The sequence below is a fragment of the Temnothorax longispinosus genome, chromosome 11 (assembly GCF_030848805.1).
Source record: "Temnothorax longispinosus isolate EJ_2023e chromosome 11, Tlon_JGU_v1, whole genome shotgun sequence".
Taxonomy (NCBI): Eukaryota; Metazoa; Arthropoda; class Insecta; order Hymenoptera; family Formicidae; genus Temnothorax; species Temnothorax longispinosus.
The window spans coordinates 17,512,678-17,532,265 of NC_092368.1; the positions used below are offsets into that span (position 1 = coordinate 17,512,678).

The window sequence follows — 19,588 nt, forward strand, 5'->3', positions numbered from 1 at the left end:
ATTATAATTAATATATTTCATCAATTATAATTAATCTCATTATTCAGAAAGTCGCAAAAGAGGATTCTGTAGAGGGCTTTTCTATTCAATTTAACCTGCTTTATGTAATTGACATACAATACGGTTGTGTACCTGTATACATAATAGGAAAAAAAAAATTGTACGAATCTCGAGAACTTTGGCCCAGAGTTTCTGGGATTCTGGGCAGTATCAGAGCATTCAGAGCGTGGCACGAGCACACGAGTATGTTGATCTCGATCACGTGTGGACATACCTCGCGCATGCGCGCTGTGAGAATTACTTCACAATTTTCCAAAAACACATGCACAGAAACCAACAGAAACACATGGTTAAGTGCAGTGCTGTATGTATCGTCAAATATTGGTCAATATTGTTGTGCGGATGATGTCTGGCTTCGCAATCAAGAAAGAATAAGGGACAAAGGCGTGAAAATGAATGAAAACCTACTGAGGCGGATAAAGAGGCAGCTAAACGCAAAGTTTTATGTGATGAACGACGCGTGGCTAAGAGATTGCGTCGAGTTTTTTGTTAAAGATAAGAACCCTCATGAGGTATGTGTATGTACTTACGTCGCGAATTGCTATCTTGGCGATTCACATATATCATCATTAATTAAAATTAATAAAACAGCAACATATTATGATTGCGATTAATTTGTACCTTCGGAGAAGGAAACGTCAAACGAGAAATGTTTTGTCATATAACTCGCCAATTCTTAGCTCAAATGAAATCCATCAATTTCTGCGTTATAAATATTAATCATAATTTATCATAAATAAAGGAATTAACCTTTGTGCACCGTCAACAACGCCTGACTCTTACTTAGCCCGTTTCACATTCTCTTTGATTTTCACCAGAGACTTTTTACACGGATATAAATATTAAAATTATAAAGATATTTTTAAAATACTTATTTTTCCTTTTGTACGTTGTTGAATGTTTAAAATATATTTGTATATTGTGTGCAAAAGTTAACTTATAAAAATAGAATAAAAATAAATGCAGAGAGAGAATATTAATTAACTTAATTATTAATTAACATTGAATTTAAATTTATATTTAAATGTTCTTGACATTTCTTTTCTATAACTTACATAATTATAGTTGCTGACATGTAACATTCCAGTTCGCTAAATTACTTGAGACAATTAACTTCTGTGATTGTCACTGCAGATGACGGACAAGCATATTTTCGAATTTGTGGAGAGCCAATGGCAGCTGAGTGACCTGCGGGAGATCAGCAACGAGAACGGATGTCTGCCGAGGAATCTGGCGCAGCAGACACGTATTGTATTGACAGATACTTATATCCTCCAGGTGAGCTCTGTAATGTTGTCACATCGTAATACGTATTTCTTACCTCAGAGATCCAAATTGTCATATATGCAGGTCATCCCGATGTGAGCATAGGTAGACAAGATGTATGATATAGCGAGCTCCAAGTACAAGCAGCTTTGTGAAATTCGCAAAATTGACAATCAGAACCTGGAAGTCGCCTTGGAGGAAGAGGAGAAGAAGGAGCAGTGGCAGCCCAAGGGCAGAAGAATGATGCAACTGTGCCTCACTGACGGCGTGCAGGATGTCACTGCGATAGAGTACACTCCACTCAAACAAATAACGGTACGACTTTTCCCATTGCTGCACCGATTTGAATGAACGAGACCACTCTATCCAAATTATTAAATTAAAGAATGATAATTTTGACAAATGTTTTTTGCAGGGCGCATTGCTTCCTGGCTACAAGGTGATGATAATTGGTCCGGTTGACTGCAGACGTGGTGTTATTCTCCTAGAGGACAGCAAATACAAGGAGGTTGGCGGGGAAGTGGACTCTCTGTTGAAACCCAACGCGCCGGAGAATGTCCTGGCAAGAGCTCTGTAAGACTCGGTCAAATTTTCTTCGAGTTTAAATTTATTGATGGTTTTAATCTCGAGCTTCTTGATCTCTTATTTTATTCGATCATCCAGGGGAGAACCAGAAAACCCTGATCCATACAACGACAACGGACCATTCAAGATCGCGAATCATAATAGCCAGAATGTAGCATCTGGATCTAACAACGACAATTTTTTCGACGATGACTTTGAAGAAGCTATTGACTTGGAAGCGGTGACGGCGATCGAACGACGGAGCCAGGAAATCGAAGCTATTCAAGAACGCTCTGAAAATACGTGCAATAACAGACAAACTGCTAGGAAAGAAACAAATGAGATTATTGAAGAAACGCTGCAGGATATAGACTTTGAACCCTTCGAGAATTGGTGAGTATTGAAGTCAAAAAGTGTCAGCTTTGTAATATGAATTTAATTCAGGTAATAATTGGCATCATTTTTAACAATGTAAGAATTTGTTTCAAAATTCACAATTTTTCTGATGGAAAGTTTACTTTCCTATGTATTATCTTCTAATTTTCTATATCGAGCAATTATTCTAGGCCCAGTGATCCCCCATCGCGAATAGAGACTAAGAAAATTGACAATAGTGACATAATAATAATCGATGATACGCCAACTTCCACGTGCAATTTTCGTAGCAAATCACCGCCTCCCACGAGTTCTCATAAGAATCAAAACTTTTTGGAATTTCCCGATGATGATTTTGACCTCGATGATTGCGACGTCATAATTAAAACAAAAGAATTGCAGAGGTTCCCTATTTATAAATCTTTTTCTATACTATTTTTGATATATATTTATCGTATTTATTATTACTTACTTTTTGTGTCATTTTTTAATCAATAAAGTGGAAATCTTTTAATTGGCATTGTTTTTAACTATATAAGAATTTGTTTCGAAATTCACAATTTTTCTGATGGAAAGTTTACTTTCCTATGTATTATCTTCTAATTTTCTATATTGAGCAATTATTCTAGGCCCAGTGATCCCTCATCGCGAATAGAGACTAAGAAAATTGACAATAGTGACATAATAATAATCGATGATACGCCAACTTCCACGTGCAATTTTCGTAGTAAATCACCGCCTCCCACGAGGTCTCATAAGAATCAAAACGTTTTGGAATTTCCCGATGATGATTTTGACTTCGACGATTGCGACGTCACAATTAAAACAAATGAATCGCAGAGGTTTCCTATCTATAAATCTTTTTCTATATTATTTTCGATATATATTTATCGTATTTTATTACTTACCTTTTATGTTATTTTTCAGTCAACAAGGCGGAAATCCTTTAAAAAATAAAATCAAAACGTGTGCGCCAATAGTGCCACTGCTGGAATCGACGAATCGTAACTCTTCGATGGAAGTTGAGAAATGTATATCCACGAAAGCGGTACAAAACGAAAAATCAATGGTATATGATATTTATATTATAATGATATATAATATTTATAACAGTCTTCTTTACTATGAATGATTCCTATATTTTCTCTTTTTTTTTTAATTAAAACTATTAATGTTTTTCTTTCACTCTTGTCTGATTTTATTAAAGGCGAGCACTTCGAGAACAATACAGCAAATGCCAAAGATCAAACCTATTACCAACTTTTTCAAACCCCTGTCTGCCCCCAAAATCTGCGATGTCCTGAGTGATGTGTTACGCGAGCCTATCACGGAAAAAATATGCAGAACAGTGAGAGGTCAAGTAAAGACCATAACTTCGGCGCTAACGAAACGGGGTAAATGCTGGTCGGTAACGGCAGTGATCACGGATCACACTTCCAGCGTAGAAGTCTGCTTCAATTCTGAGGTACGTGAAATAAGACGATTTCTTAAGGCTCCTGCTGTCTTACCGCAATCATTCATCGTGAAATTACAAGAGAGAAATCATAAGATGAAATCCTTTCAGATTCTGGAAGAATTTCTTGGCTTCACCGTGCAGGAATTTTCGCAGAAAAAGAAACTTGCCAAGTCGAATCCTCAAGTAGACAACGAACTACGAATGGTAAGCTGGATATAATCACGATAGAATAATCGTTAAGGATAGTATCTCTTTTTCAAATCCAAATTCTTCTAGAATCTACGCAAGGCGCAACACGATATTCAAAATCTGGACGCGTTGTTGAAACTGGAATTGGTTCAGGGTGAAATGGCCAAAGTCGTTGGTATCACGCAGTTGACTGCGCAACAAAAGAAGGATCTTAATATGAAGAGGCCTGCATGAAATCGTAAAATAGATATGAATTGCATGGGAGAGGTTCAAGAACTTCTCAAAATTCAATAATATTCGATACTTTGTATAAACATACAGCAATGCTGCGATCAAAACTGTAAGTAATCGCAGGAAATTTTCGTAATTTTAACTTAGATATCGTTTCTCAGGGACTGAATTATAAAATATTTCTTTTATATAATTTATAATATTGCTATTTTTAATAAATAAAACAATTCAACACAAATAGCGTGGAGCGAACGTACGGTGTTATTCTTGTTCCGTTCTATGACTCGGATCTCTATTTTTAAATTTAATTAGAAATATTCAAAGTTAGTTTCTTTACGTACTCTTACGCGTAAAGTAACCGTCGCTCGCCAAAAGAGAACAAATTCTGATTAACGAATTGCATGATCATAGCATTTATTAACTGGTACAATTGATCATCGCGCAGTGGTACATTTTTGTCTCAACTCATTGTTTACCCTCGTTCACTTTTTCTCTCACTTATTCTTATTTTTTTCTTCACTCACTCACACGCACATGTACTCTCTCGCACTCTCTGTTTTTATCACTTATTCAACGTGATAACAAGTTCACAGTTTCAATTAATATCGTTTTTTTTTTATTGTTACAATAAATTTACGCTTATTGCACGCTTTTCCGTGATATAAAACTCATTCCACTTTCTCTCTTTCTCTCTTTCACTCCCTTTGCTTGTTCTCACTCTCTCGAGATATAAAATAAATCGTTGAAACACGTCGCACCGATGATTCTGTCTTCTCTAAGGAGGATCTGCAAATAAATCGTTTAAATAACAATAATTTAAATATAAATATCAACGCAATATGTCTCGTGAATTTCTACAATCGTCGACATTGGGCTTCTATTCTCTTTATCCTTGATCCTTTCCTTCTTTCTGCTTCGATGAGCGCAACGACAATGTCGTTTCTTGTCAATAGCATCAGTCCGTCTTCCGTTGATCTAACTAGTTTGTCTTTCGTAAAATAACATTCTCGCAATAACTATTCTCCGTGGAAACGCACATTGACTGCCTCGAGCCTTCGGGTCTTCGTCGACCCCCTGAAATCGCGAGTCGCCGAAAACATCGGTTCTCGGCGAACTTACATATGTTATGATCGTTAATATTTTATCTCATCCGGAAATGCTTGATCGGTGATTAAATTTAAGAAAAATTCAACTAAAATTCTCGAAGTTCTGTAACCTTAACTAATAGAAGCCACTAAAGCTAGATCCTGGATACCTTGAATCCTGGGAAAGTCGAGATCATATATAAGATTTCCTTCAACTAGAGTTTGTAGATATTTAGCATTCTAGAGCCTTCTATCACGACAATTTGGAGTCTCCGAGTTCGTACATCCTTGGAAATGTCAATTTTTCCAAGGAGAGTATTTAGTAGCGATCTTTTGAGATTCTCAATCCCTTGAAACTTCGGGTCCCTTGATTTTTAAAAACTCAGACTTATGAAACGCGAGATCTACGTTTACTTCAATCCAATAATCAACGAATTGTGATGACTTTAGTTTTCAGAACCTTTCGAATTTTAAGAAATTTTGATCGCGGAAATTCAGAATTCCCGGATCCACGATACTATAATGGACGTTTCGTCGGGCCCCCAAGTCCTAATCATGGATTCTCGGTATCTCGGATCTCGGGCTTTCACGGAGCTGTCGCGGATCTTCGCGGATCCTTTCGGAAAATTCGCGTAGCGCTCTCCCACTGTCTCCCGACTTCCCCAACAGAACGATGAGCTTTCGAGGAATTAGCTTTCGAGGATATTCGACGAGCGTCGTCGTGACCGAGACGATCCTCGGCCGGGACGATTTTCTGCAGTTCAACAGTGTACATGAGTTGCGCAGATCGATCACCAAGACGGCGGCGGTGTCCTTGAGATCATTGGATCGCTTCTATCTCGATCGCAAATATCGCCGTATGTGAATCGCGTGGGAACTCTCACAGTTGCTGCCATAGCATCATGTTCAAATGTATATTTTGTATATGTATATGTGTATATGTGTGTCGTATGTTTGACGCGTGTACATCTCGTATATATGTATTGCATGTGTGGTGCGTATGTATATGTTGTGTGATCATTCCGCGCGCACACGGTATACTAGAAGATATCGATGAAGCTGCCACCGGCAGAGGTGAGAAAAGCAGAGCTCTAACGGAAATTTTACCTACAATGATCTCGTCGTCTCAACAACACGGCGCTTCCGATAGTTAATGTGGCGTGTACGTGTGGAGTGTATGTTTTCTGCGTGTTGTGTTGTTACGAAAGGTGGTTTTGGTGGTTTACCAAAAGGTATAACCGCCCTCCGTTCCTCCTCCCAGGAACGAGCCCTTCTTTTGCGAGAGGGCCACACTGTGGCCGGCCATCGCGGCCAGCTGCGCAGCGTTCGCGGCCACCCCGGGTGGCGGCGGTGGCAACACCGGCTGCGAGATACCGTCGAACCGGGTACCGTCAAAGCCATTCTGCGAAACAAACATTATAAATATTAATAATTACAATATTGGGAAAGATTTTGGAGACAAGCTCCAATATATTTTTTAGTTCGGAAGAACGGTTCACAGATTCATCCAGGTTTTTTTTTATCTCCACAGAGATAAAAAAATTTAAATATCGGAATATAGATGCTGCATAATGTGACGGTGTGTTATTTTTACTGGTAGTATGATAAACACATTCGAGTAAGCAAACTGTCTGCGGCATGCCGGCAGATTGGCAGCAAATTCGATCAGAAATCGAAATGATTTATTAAATGATATATTCTACTGTTGAGCAATCTGCAGTCATATCGGCAGGTTACGTAAGACTTTATGCTACTAGATGCGCTAATAACGGAATGATTCTTCCGAAGAATGCCGTCGCGCAAGCTTAAATTCGAAAGAATTCGAAAAAAATTTGAGCTTGCGCGATGCCATTCTTCAAGTCTCGCTACAAACAATTTTTTAGAGAAATATACAATATCGATACTTACAGGTACCATAATGGTAGGTCTTACAGGGGCGGGTTGCATAGTGGGATAATACGCCGTTGTCGCAGCTAACGGCGGATAATATTGCAAGGGATATCCCGGTGGATAATATTGCAAAGGGTATCCTTGCCCTGCATACATTGGTTGATACATCTAAACAAGAATCGGTATTCATTGATGAAATTTATACGTTTGGTGTAACTCTTCGAGATAATTTCGAAGGACGGAATACGCGCGAATGACTCACCATAGGATGCGTAAGGGTCTGATCGTACGTCGGCGGCGGCGGGCCTTGCGTCGCGTACAATTGAGGCTGATTGGGAAATACTCCATATGGGGCGGCGCCTGCAACTGTCGACGAACGTTATCAGAATCGTTCAATAGCATAAAGCGTAATGCATTTGGAATAGGTATTAAAAGAGAAGGAGGACAACCTCCTCCCCCCCTTATACAATCGAACCTCTCTTTCATTAATTCATCGAGACCAAATCAAATCCCTATTCTTAGCACTCGGTTCGACCCCACTTGTAATAGCATTCACGCGCAGAATGCAAAATGTTGCTCCATTGAGATAAGTTAGAATTATTCACGTGATGTGAATCCAAGATGAATGAGAGAAATCGAGGAAATTATCAATTCCGACCCTCGTTTCCCACAAGTTTTCTGATTTTATCTATTCACCTCTCGCAAATTCCACTCTCCGGCTTCGTTCAAGAGCCCCTCATTTTGACAATTTATTTTTTTCGTTCAAGAGAAAGACGAGTTGGTAATGCGAAAGATCCTTACAATTTAAGAAGCGCCCAGATAGAATATAAAAACTCAATGACATCATGACGACGTTGAATCTGGACATATCCAGATAACTTTTAAGTGATAAAACTCATGACATCATGATGACGTCATCTAGACGTATCCAGATAACTTTTAAGCGATGAATAAAGTCATGATAACGTCATCATGATGTCATTATGAGCTTTATGTTCTACCTGGGTAATTACTTCGAAAAGTAAGGAGACAAGAGGCATGTAAAGGCTTATTTCAAAAACACTTCCTTCATTCGCGATCACCTCGATACTTGGCCAGTACTCGCTTCCCGGAAGTATCTCATCTTTCGCAGATGTGACATGAACGGGACGTTCGAGCACAATCGGCAAGGAATCTGTACAATAGATACTCGCCGGCGCGGCGCGGCGAACGGTTCTCCGCATTCTCCACATTCCTCGCGGGGATTTAACTGCTTAAGAAAGAGAAGTGTGCAAAGGTTTTGTTCTTACCACCGTAGGTCGGGGGTTGCGTCGGCGCGGGGACAAAGCCAGTCGGTGGATGCGGTGCCACCGGATACGCTGTAACATAAGGCAATGCGTAATGCAGCTCCACCTGAATTTCGCAGGTCGCGAATGGCGTGTGTGAGTGTGTGTTCGATCTAAGCCAACATGGTACGTGGTACCACACTGCCAGAAAGGACGAGTGCCGGCGCACCCCGTCCGCGTCCCGACGCGGCACCGAAGAATTGGAATCCGCGCGTGATCTTGGCAGATCGTATAAACCCCGTCCGCGTCGAGCACGCGTAGAGCGCGTCGTCGAGATCGGTGGCGCGATTGGATCCTCCCCTCCGTTGCGGTATTTTCCTGGACTGGTGTTCTCAGCGTCCGATTCTCACCATTTCGGCATCTCGAAATCAGCGACTCGATTCGAAGCGACCTCGAAGCGGTCCAAACAGAGATTCGACTTAAATTTTAAGCGGTCCAAACAGATTCGCTAGAATTTTTCTTCTTATTTTCATCTTTAGCTCGATCTTCAGCCTTTTCAGCTATCTGCTTGAAGCGATATTAGTGAATATTGAACTTTCAGCTATTCACGTTCAGGACAAATCGCCAAAGGCCGAAATCAGTTTAACAATTTAGCTTTTAGATGTCAAGATATACATATATGTTCCACTAGGCGATATTATTTGTGATAACCAGCAAATAATTTAAAAAGAGTTGGCGGTTTTGAGAATCGTTTCGATTCAGAAAACTGATTGCCAGACGATTATTTGGACACCACTTTCACAGTTATTAGTACAACCACTTCGATGTCGTTAATTTAAAATACTTCTTTCAGAGTGAATAGCGTCGAGATAATTTTTTCAAGGAGCATGTCCGAGGAATAATCCCGCTACATTGGAGGGCTAGATCGTCCAAACGCGCCATCGATCCCCAGAGTGGTACTCCCACACCCAAGTATATCTTACACATGACATACACCGTTTTGATCAAGATACTATTCAAAGCTCAAACAATGTTAGTCACTAAATAATGGTGAAAAGAAATGATCGAAGATATCACGCCCGCCTGTCGCGCCCGGGCCTTCCTTGGAGCTTCATTCTGCCCGGCGTTAGGTAAACTGCCGGGGCGCAGACGGGCTTCTTTATAAAAAAAAAAAATAAAACATTTACAAGGTGACCAACCACTCCTCTCATCCCGAAGGGCTCATCGACTCGGTCGCTCTGCGTTTACTTTGAAATTATCCACAACACTGACGCTCCAATTATTTTGGCATCCAATTACTTAGAAATTTGTTTCCATACGTGAAAAATTTTTGTCAATTTTTTTTTATATAAATACAAGTAAAAATCTATAAGAGAATGTTATAAAAGGGAGAAAAAAAATAGCGTGACCCGGTTTTATAAATAAAAAACGAGAGGGATTTAATGCATTTATAATACAATCAATATACTGTCGGCTAAAAGAGACCACAAATAAGAGAGCATACAAAATTTAAAAATATCCCAGTGACACCCTAGTTAAAAGTCCGATTTATGCCCCACTCAATATTTTTTCTTAATTTGAAAGTAAACTGCGGTCATAAAGCCTTTTTTCCAAAACTGAACTGTGGACCGTTTTAAAAGATGGAAGAATCTTTCGTCAGAAAAAATTAGTAAACTTGTAGCTACATTATCTAGATCAGTAAAAGAGTAATTAAATGTAAGGATAGCTACTTTGAAAAAAAAGTCTAATACTCTTTCCATCTTGTAAAAAAATATTTTTTTAGAACTTTCAAACATTTTGTATCATTTTATTATAAAACAATGAATAAAATAATATATGTTAAATTATAATGCATAAATTTGATTTCACTTCAGTACACACTTTCAATTAATGGTCTCGAACTTTTGGTCGGCAGTTGTAACATGCTTTTACCAGATATTTATTGATATAAATAAAATTAAAGAAATTGGTAGAAAAAAACCAGGGTCTTTATCAACCGAGATCCGATTAGAATAATTTCAGTTTTTTTAACTGCATTTCATTAAGTGCATTTTGAGATGTCTTTTTCTTTTCGAGAGGTTGATCACCTTGGACCATACCCACTCGAGGATCCATCCGAGATCGCTAACATACAAATGGATCCACGATCAAGGAGTTAAAACGAATCGCACTCGAGAATAATTCGATAAATAAATCTCCCAGAATAGAAAAAATTCAAAATTTTAACAAATTTGAATGTTCTGTGAGAGAGTTTCTGAATTTTCGTTTTTACTCAAAGTTTAAATCTCTATACACTCGCAGAAAATTCAGGCGGTTATTCTCGAACAATGATTCGTCATTTGAGCAACCTTTACTTCTAGAACTAAGATTTAATACGAAACCGATCTCAAAGCAAATAGCGTTACGCAATCAAGGTAGAAGCCAAATACATTCGTCTAAGAGGTCGAGCCTGAGGGATCCGCGCAAGTAAGGCGTCAACACAAACACCCACTCAAGTATGTGCAATCTTCAAGATAAATTATTAACATCTTGGATACTTGCAACAAACAGACGCTCTTTAAATCCATACGAGGGTAAGGAAATTCGTAAGTTTACAATTTAAATTTTCATTGCTAAAAGTTTTATTGCTTGAAACGCTCGAGAGCTTTAATCTTGATTATCTGAATCAACTTAGAAACTCTTGTATCTTTTAAGTATACAAAAGTATACAAGAAGAACTTGAAACTCGCAAACTTGAAAGCTGCAAGGTTGGGACTTGGATTCCCATTGATGTCTTTGCTCTTTAGCATCCACGTGTTTGCATCCACGTCCCGCAATTATCCAAAACATCAACAATCCATCCATTCACTTCATTTCATCAATGGCTGAGATTAACCCGTTATATTCCAATCTACTTTTAAACTGTACCTTCACCGTTCACATCGGATTTATTTTGCAGCAATATCTGAAGAATGTATATAGCTTTTGGATGGTAACGGGTTAAAGATCAATCTAAATTGCAAATCGATAGATCCCGAGGCTCGGCCGTGTTCAAAAAACAGAAAAACGACAAAAAACAGAGCTAAAATAAAGCCAGGAGGTAAGAAGGATAACGGTTGCTCCAAAAAGTGATGTTAAAACAAGCCCAAGTAATCGAAGGACTCGCGATATAAGAACGGCGGTCCGTCTTAACATCATCATTATCATCGTGTCATCGTCCTCGTCGTCATCGCCGTCCGTCATCGCGGGCGATGACGAGATGCGATTTCACAAGTCGAGCCGAGAAGACGAGTCTCTATTATCTCTTTCTTTCTCTTCTTTTTTTTTTCTTTGGGCGGTGAATGTGTAATTTATACAATGAGTATAGTGGTACGATGATTATGTATAATATATATAATATTTATATATGCATATATAGCGGTGGACTATGTATGCATATCGGGCTCCACACATTCAAAAAGTCGTGACAAGACTCAGCAAACCACAAATTTCTGCAAATATCCAGAGATAAAGGTTAAACATGATTAAAAGTTCCTCGGAATCGTGTGTAATAGTAAAGTAAGTGACGGTTGGCGACCGGCCGCGTCGCGACGCCGCGAGACGTTCGGCCGCCCATTTCTTTCTCTAATCCTTTTAATTATCTAAACCGCGCCATGCGCCACGCACCGCCGCCATCGGGAGGCCAATATCCTTCTGAACGCTTCCTCATCAGTGCGACACGTTCAGATGCGACGTCTTAGGGAGAGAAAAAAATATATATATGTATTATTTAAAATATCTGCAGAAAACTGCGATATACATATTTGCACTGAATCACAAAGGAATTATTTCTTCGGTTAATTTTTCGTTAAATTTCGTTTCCTTGAGCGTCTTTGGATTTTGCCAAATAATGACGGAAATAACGTTCTCGAAAGATATTCATCGAAAATCGTTTCAAATGGATATTTAATGAAATTTTGAATTACGAATTACGAAGCCACCGAAAAAAAATGGAGGATTTTCTGTCCTCCGGACGTCGTGCGCGCGATTGCGCTGGTGCTGCATAGACATGTTGTACTCTAACATAAATGTCAGCCCATACCAAATTGTTTATGATATGATCAAAGGCCGATCGAACTGGCGGAGACGAGCGATCCAACGCGGCTTTTCGCACACGGTGCGATATCATCTCTAGCCGCGCGATCACGTTTGAGAATTTGACAGGTGGTGCAAACGCGATATTTTACTTGCGGTATGTACTTACAAGACACCAGTATTAGCTTCAGGCAAATTCTGAAGAACGTGGGAATGTAAAAATTCAGAAAAATCAATTAGAATTGATATGAAACAAAAAAGTGGCGAGTAAAATTTGAAAATGGAAGAATTTAGGAAGGACCAAAGAGAAAATTCCAAGATCCAGAAATATCCGAGAATTCAAAGCTTCAGAGAAATAAATCCAGGCAATGAGAGCTGAAGGATCGTAGATTGTAATTTCCGATAATTCCTGATGAGTACTAGCACGTTTATTAAATTAAATTAAAATTAAATAAATTGTTGAAATAAAAAAATATGATCGTCGCGTTAATCTTTGGTTTTTCGCACCGCATTCCACCGAGCTGGATGAAAAATTTTGAGACGGACCACCCCGCACGAGGCGACAATTCGTTTTTAGAAATCTCCGCGCGTGTTCTAGATGCTAGTCCATCCGCGGCATTCGTGCAACCTCTGAGAAATAACAATTTAAGTGTCTATGTGTCACGGTGCAAACAATCATCGAATCAGTCACAACCGATTGTAATATTAATGCTAGTACGGCTTAATGGTAAAAGTGTCTATCGCTCTTTGCTTTCTCTCTGCCACACGCACGCACACACTCTCTTTCTCTTTCACCTCCTTCGATTGGTCCCAATGAGCAGTTCGACACTATTCAGGGCCAAGATACTTCTACTCTTTCTCATTTTTCTTTCTTTTCTCTTTCCTTTTTCAATTATCTCTCGGCTGGCCCGCATTGAACGACCGGCAAAGAACATTTTCCTTTTTTTGCCGGACGGCGATTCGTCGAAGTGCTTCCGTGGACAACGAGACGCGTCCTCGAGACGAGTGGAGTTGTCGGAAGCGTGACCAGGAGAACGCGCTCGGGAAAACATGGACGTGCGAATTCTGTGAAACCAACCCGCCAAGTGAAAGCTTGAAAATCCGCGATACCCAAGCATCTGTAACTCCCAACGACATATGACAGAGCGAAAGAGAAAGATATGTCTCTTTCTTTAAAAAAAATCTCTATTCAAGGGTGAGAGAATAATTCTTTAGAGCTACGCGGGGAAACAGATGCGAGGAACGACGATAAGAGGTAAACCTTCGCGTTTTCCCAAAATTTCCGTCCGTTCGCTTCCCGAAAACTCCTCTGGACTCTCGTCGAGAACGCTCTCGTCCGGTAATCGATCAGCGTATCAACGAATGCTATTTCGCTTAAGCTCACTATTAACAGTGTACACGATTACAAAATCCGGTCGATCATGCGCATGCAGCGGTCGCGTCGCCGGGAGACCTCGCCGCGATCAAAACAGGAAAACCAATTTGGGTAAAAAAAATACTGTACGCGAGGAAAGAAAAACAAACAAGTTGCGAACGTTGTAACGCAAACGTGTACAACGATTTTTCGCGACGGATGTCGAAAAAAATAAGAAGGAATTTTCACCGTCTGGAACAGCGAGCGAGTCTTCCCGGCGACAGCGAGATATCTACGGAACTACGGTGATCACACAACAACAATTACAATTCAAAAATGGGCGCGTTCAGCAGACCAAGCCGCTGAGTAGCAGTCGAACGTGAGTGGCTCTTACTTTTAGAACCAACCAATCAACGCAGAGTGTTGATAAGACGAACTCAACAGTTGTGTCTGCTGAACGCGGCCAATGATGGCACCAGCCCGCCCGATCCCCCCCGGGATCGCCGCCCTCGCCGATCCATGGCGCCCCGGGGGATCCCGGGGAGGGATCGAACGTGGATGAGGGTAACAATGGCCAAAAGCGAAATCGTGAGAACCGATTAAAACAGCATATCGAAAGGAAAAAAGAAACATGCACGATTATAGAAACAACGACGGCGGGCGGCACGATCGCCCTATACCCCTCTCTCTCGATTCACCTTTTTTTCTTTTCCTCGCCCTCCCGCCCCGAGGATCGCGGGCGATCGGGCCTTTCCCGCCGTCGAAGAGAAAAACGTTCTTTTTTTTTTTTGAGCATGCGAGCGAACACGAGGTCAAACTCGTAGAAAGATCGAAGCTTATACTTGCACGGAGGCCTACTGAGGGATGCTAAAGGGGTGGAACGCAATTTCACTTTGATTTTTCCCCGCCGCACAGCTGCCTCTTATCTCTGCCTTTCTCCCCCCCCTCTCTCTCTCTCTTTCTCTCTCTTTGTCCCCTGCGAAGTTAGCTACGCGTGGACCGCGAGCTTGCAGCGCGACGGTGGGCGTGAGATTACGTTTCGTGATTCACCGCTTCTCTCTCTTTCTCTCTCTCGCTACAATAACGTTCAAAGTCAAAAAAAGTCTACGCTCAAGCTACCGAAGAATTAATCTAAGGTTACGCTATTATAAATCGTCGAAGAAGAAAGTCAAGATATATATATAAATATATCAATATATCTATATCTGGACGTCTATATCACGTGTCTACGTTCATGCAGCCGCCACCACGAATTTCCACACGCGGTCGACCGACCTCGCGTTTCCTTCCGAGCTTTCGAATTTTCGTACTCCTCATTATATAGCTCTTTGTTTAGCGCATTTACGACACAAATCGGGAAATTTGTGGCGCGGTGGTTCAAAGCAACGCATGCACTATTTGTTAAGAGTGAGCTAGCAAGTTTCCTAAGAGGATTAAAAGTATCGTCAAAAGTATATACGCCGAGCTTAGATACAGCATTCGTGTACACCCGCAAGGCCCGCCGTGCACGCGCGCGTGCGCAATCTGCTGCACTCATTTTATTATTATTTCGGAAGAAATCAATTTAAATGAATTAATAACTTTTTGATGTAATTGAGGAGTTACAAGGCTTTGAGGACAGTAAAAATTTAGGGACAAATTTAGGGAGTTGCAAAAAATTATGAATAGGAGTATGAACTTTTTGTCATCTTGGAATATAATTTTTTTTTCTTTAAACTGTAACCACGATAACTTCAGAACAATTTATTCGATTAACTCAATATTTGACACAAATGTTTATAATTATCTCTATCGGTTCAAATTTTTCGCAAATTTCAAAATCACTTTCTATTTACTTTTCTTTTACAAGCACCAATTTTTCAGCGAAAAGATTAAATTTCATTTTTTTATAACTGTCACATTTTGCGACACATATTGGTTTTCTAAATCAATAATATTGTCAAATGTATATTTAAAAGACATACGTAACAAAAAATTCATACTCCTATTAATTTACCTTTTACGACTCTCCAAATTTTTCTAATTTTTATTCCTGTCAGGATCTTGTAACCCCTTAATAACAATTAGACTTTACGCACGACGAAAAGTTTACCGATCAATAATTTAAAGATTTATAGAAAAAAAAGGAAGAAAGAATTCTTTCTTTCAACTTGATTCTATCCGACGAAGATCGTATCGCAACGGGATTCTATTTAATGCAACAATATTGCTGACAAACATTGTCGCGATATCGAAAAGATTGCATAAAAATGGATAGCGAATATGTGCACGCGCGGGGGCACGTCGGGCGTGGAATAATAATGTAGGAAAAAAAGAAGTAAGAGTCAAAAGAATAAAGCAGTCAGCCAGTATCACGAAATTCCAGTACGAAATATTGGTACACCCATATCAATATCTTACGGCCATATTGATTTGGATATAATAGCGACCCGCGCCTCCGATTTCCAAAAGCCCCCGATCGAAACGGCGCGAACGCGTCACGCGACGTCCGCGGCCACGAAAGCGGAGAGATAGATTCTAAAATCTCAACAACGCGCTATTTTCCGTCAAATTTTTAAAAAATTACACTTTGTCCGCTTGTCGTCGCGGTTGTCGGAATAGAAGAATGAAAAGACAGTGATCGTATCGTTAAAAAAACTCCGGAAAATTCGAAAAATTCGCGAGTCCATTCTTCGAGGCTTTCGTAAACGTGGCCGCATCAGAAGTCGCGTAATCCGCGATTCGAGCGTGGGGCATTTTCTGTATTAAATCGGAAGACGCCTGGTGCATTCTATATCTTTATGTATATGCCGAGGCTGACGGAAGGCTAGCGATCGTTTCCAAAGATATTCTAACAATGAGAAGAGAGATAGGACTCTACTAGATTTTACGATAAGAATTTTCGAGGGTCTGAAAACGGTTGGACCTTCTCGATACAATTGTTTTACATTACAAGACACTGATGTCTGTTATATATTTAAAAAATGCGATTTCTCTATCCTTCTCTCTCTCTCTTTCTTGATACGGAGAATGGAATAGCTTCTCCACTTGATACTTGTGGAACGAGATGTCGCAGCATCACTTGGTCCTTGCAAGTCTTATCCTTGCTACAAAGGCAAAAAGGAGTGCACGACGAACGACAGCTAGAAGCAATCAACGTCCTTACGTTAGCCTCAACATAATCAAAGGTGGTATACATATTTATATATAATATATATATATATTTATGTGTGTGTATACGTAATATAATGTTGGTATATAAACACGTAGTGAGTTAAGGTAATATATAGAGTAAGGTGAGGTTAGATACGTGGCTTAGGCTGCGCCGGTCTCCGGAGCTCCACCTACTGACTGGGATCAAATCGTCTTTGTAATGGTCCGCTGCAAACATATTGACAGCCAAACTGTAGGCACTATCCCTCCGCTCAGCTGCTACACACCGCCATTAAGGTATAAACGGTAGCAGACTCGCAGCAGTATATATATAAACGTTATCTTCACATCACAATTACCAAATAATTTAGCATTACGGTGAAGGAGAGCGCGCGTCGGCTCTCCACCTTACAGGCTAAGCTTTTTTTTTTCTTTTACGTATTATCCTTACGATACCGCGCTCTACGTAGAAGCGCAGCGCCTGCTTTTTTGGGGGGACAGACCCAGACTCGGTAATGAAATACGTCTCGGCACCGTCGGTCGAGGTATATACCGTTCTTACGGCGCTTACATGAGAAAGTAAGTGAGTCTCTTTGCCGAAGCTATTCCAGGGGTGTCTCAGATCTCGCGTCCCGTCGTGCGGGAGGGTACGAAAGCGCATCCGGAACGTCTGGAACGGCTTGAGCAAAACGTACGGACGCTCAACGTGAACACGATCACCTCTCTCTCTCTCTCGACACCAGGGTGTCTGTTCGATCATCGTTAGCGACAACGGAACTATTTGGCAAATGACTCTTTGACTCTTAAGCTCTACGGGGTCCCTTTAAAATTATACACCTCGTATGCACGGGGCGTTTGCGCATTCTCACTTTCCGTATAACCAGGCCCCCTTACATCTGTAAGAATACAACTGAGTAATACAAGGGGATGACTTCCGGAGCGCCAATTTGTCAAAAGATGTGAGCCGCGAGCCGAAAAGAATGTGACTTGTTATCCTTGGAATCTTTGTTGTATATAATCCAACTGAAAACTCATGTTTTGATTTTTAATGTATGTGGTTTGTAATGCGTATGTATCTGCAAAAAAAATGCACCATGTACATGTAATAGCTTGACTGGAGCTTGACAATCTCATTAGGCCTGTTCGTTTTAGCTGAACTTCTTGTACAGTTCATCTTTTTTCTTTTTCTCTCCCAACGTGAACCTAAGTTCAACTAAAACAAACAGACCTAATGTTACACATATAGTCTGCACTGTATAGGCCTGTTCTTTCCAACTGAACTTCTCGCACGGTTCATCTTTTCCCTTTTTCTTTTCACGTTGGGAGAGAAGAAGATAAGAAGATGAACCGTGCAAGAGGTTCAGCTAAATAGAACGGGCCTTACGAATCTGTGCTACATATACAAATATATAGTATATATTCCAGGTATAAAACAGAAAGTCACGATAATCAAAATGACAGCAAAATGACGATTTCTAGTCATTTTACCATCATTTTGACTTGACTGTGACTTTCTGTTCTACCTGGATATATGAATGTATTTATATATGTATGTATATGCGGTGTATTTTTAAATCAGGTGCTCGTATCATCAAATATGTATTAACTAAAGAAAGAAGAGTTAAAAACTTCAATAAGCAATTCGATAATCTGTGGCTCTGAGAACTTATAGTCTCATTTTTTAAGTGTTTTATCGTCAAAAATTGAAACATCTTAAAAATAATTAGAATTAAAAAGGCAAAGAGTCCAAGAATTTAGAAACAAAACGTTAAGAGACAAAAGCGGAATATTTAAAACAAATGTCTAAAAATATGAGAATTAATGATAGCAAATAACTGGGATTCTCCAAGAATTTTTGAGATCAATGCAAAGGGATCGGTCGTCCACGAAAAGCGAATTCATATACACGAAGATTTACAAATCTGAGAATCCAAGTGGCTCGAGAATATTCGAGGAAAACGCAGGTGTGGCGAGAATCGAAAAAATTTCGTGAACGCGAGAGAGGTCAAGAACGCGCGTATATATACGAGATTTCAGAAACTTGAAAAAACACGAAAATTATAGAATTTGAGGATCTTTCGGCGTTGGCTAAAAAGAGACGCGATCATAAAAATCGCGAAGATTCGGCGCGAAAAAGATCCTAGGAGAATTCTCGCGAAGAAAAATTCGGGGCGTAAACACCGAGAGGTTTCTCTGTCATCCTTTCATTTTTTTTTCTCCTCCCTCTCTCTCCCTCTCTCTGGCAAGAAAGAGAATGAACAGCTCTCCGGAGGCCATTTTGTATTCCCAGCGCGATGCGCGGTATTGATTTGTCCTGTCAACCCGGGCCAGGGGTAATTCGAGCGGTCCGTGCCCGGCGCCCGGAGCCCAACGGCGCGATGGGCAAGCCGACGCCATGACGCGTCGTAGGCCCGTCCGCACCCAGGAGTCGCGTCGACGACGTCGCCTGAGGCAACCGACCCGGTCGTCGCGCCAAGTGACAAGTGGTGAGGTACGGCTTATCTCAACGAGAGCGTATATATATATACGTGTGGTATGTATATATGTGTGCGCGCGCGGGCGCGCGTACGCGTGTACGTGTTCGTATGTATCGTGTACGTGTGTGTGCGTATGTGTGAACGCGCGTCTGTAGGTATGCCTGTGTGGGTACGTTGTACATATCCCAATC

The 19,588-nt window shown here is 40.5% G+C and overlaps 3 protein-coding genes across 8 annotated transcripts in view; 2 read left to right on the forward strand and 1 right to left on the reverse strand.

Moving 5' to 3' along the window:
- On the forward strand, window positions 1-5,158 carry LOC139821728 (recQ-mediated genome instability protein 1). Of its 3 annotated transcripts, XM_071793008.1 has the most exons (11): window positions 1-572; window positions 1,195-1,338; window positions 1,432-1,641; window positions 1,742-1,899; window positions 1,990-2,283; window positions 2,457-2,669; window positions 2,895-3,107; window positions 3,193-3,334; window positions 3,473-3,730; window positions 3,830-3,925; window positions 3,998-5,158. In XM_071793008.1, the coding sequence occupies exons 1-11, from the start codon at window positions 246-248 to the stop codon at window positions 4,142-4,144; spliced, it is 2,202 nt and encodes a 733-aa protein (XP_071649109.1). In that variant the 5' UTR covers window positions 1-245; the 3' UTR covers window positions 4,145-5,158. The 3 variants fall into 3 exon arrangements, with proteins under 3 accessions (XP_071649109.1, XP_071649110.1, XP_071649111.1); XM_071793009.1 differs by lacking the exon at window positions 2,457-2,669; XM_071793010.1 differs by lacking the exons at window positions 2,457-2,669; window positions 2,895-3,107 and having other exon boundaries at window positions 3-572.
- LOC139821739 (DAZ-associated protein 2) overlaps window positions 4,531-19,588 on the reverse strand; it is a 15,280-nt gene continuing 222 nt past the window's right edge. Inside the window, exons 2-5 of one of the 4 annotated variants that reach the window (XM_071793035.1) lie at window positions 8,406-8,474; window positions 7,379-7,476; window positions 7,135-7,284; window positions 4,531-6,628 (exon numbers count right to left, since the gene is read on the reverse strand). In XM_071793035.1, coding sequence (XP_071649136.1) covers window positions 6,449-6,628; window positions 7,135-7,284; window positions 7,379-7,476; window positions 8,406-8,474 — 497 coding nt within the window. In that variant the 3' untranslated portion in view covers window positions 4,531-6,448. Of the gene's footprint in view, window positions 6,629-7,134; window positions 7,285-7,378; window positions 7,483-8,405; window positions 8,475-19,588 lie in introns of all 4 variants that reach the window. The other 3 variants (XM_071793034.1, XM_071793036.1, XM_071793037.1) reach the window with 3 other exon arrangements.
- Window positions 19,291-19,588, forward strand: part of Pbp45 (proximal sequence element A Pbp45) — a 4,641-nt gene continuing 4,343 nt past the window's right edge. The window contains exon 1 of the mRNA XM_071793025.1: window positions 19,291-19,411. The gene's annotated coding sequence lies outside the window, so the exon portion shown is untranslated. The remainder of the gene's footprint in view (window positions 19,412-19,588) is intronic.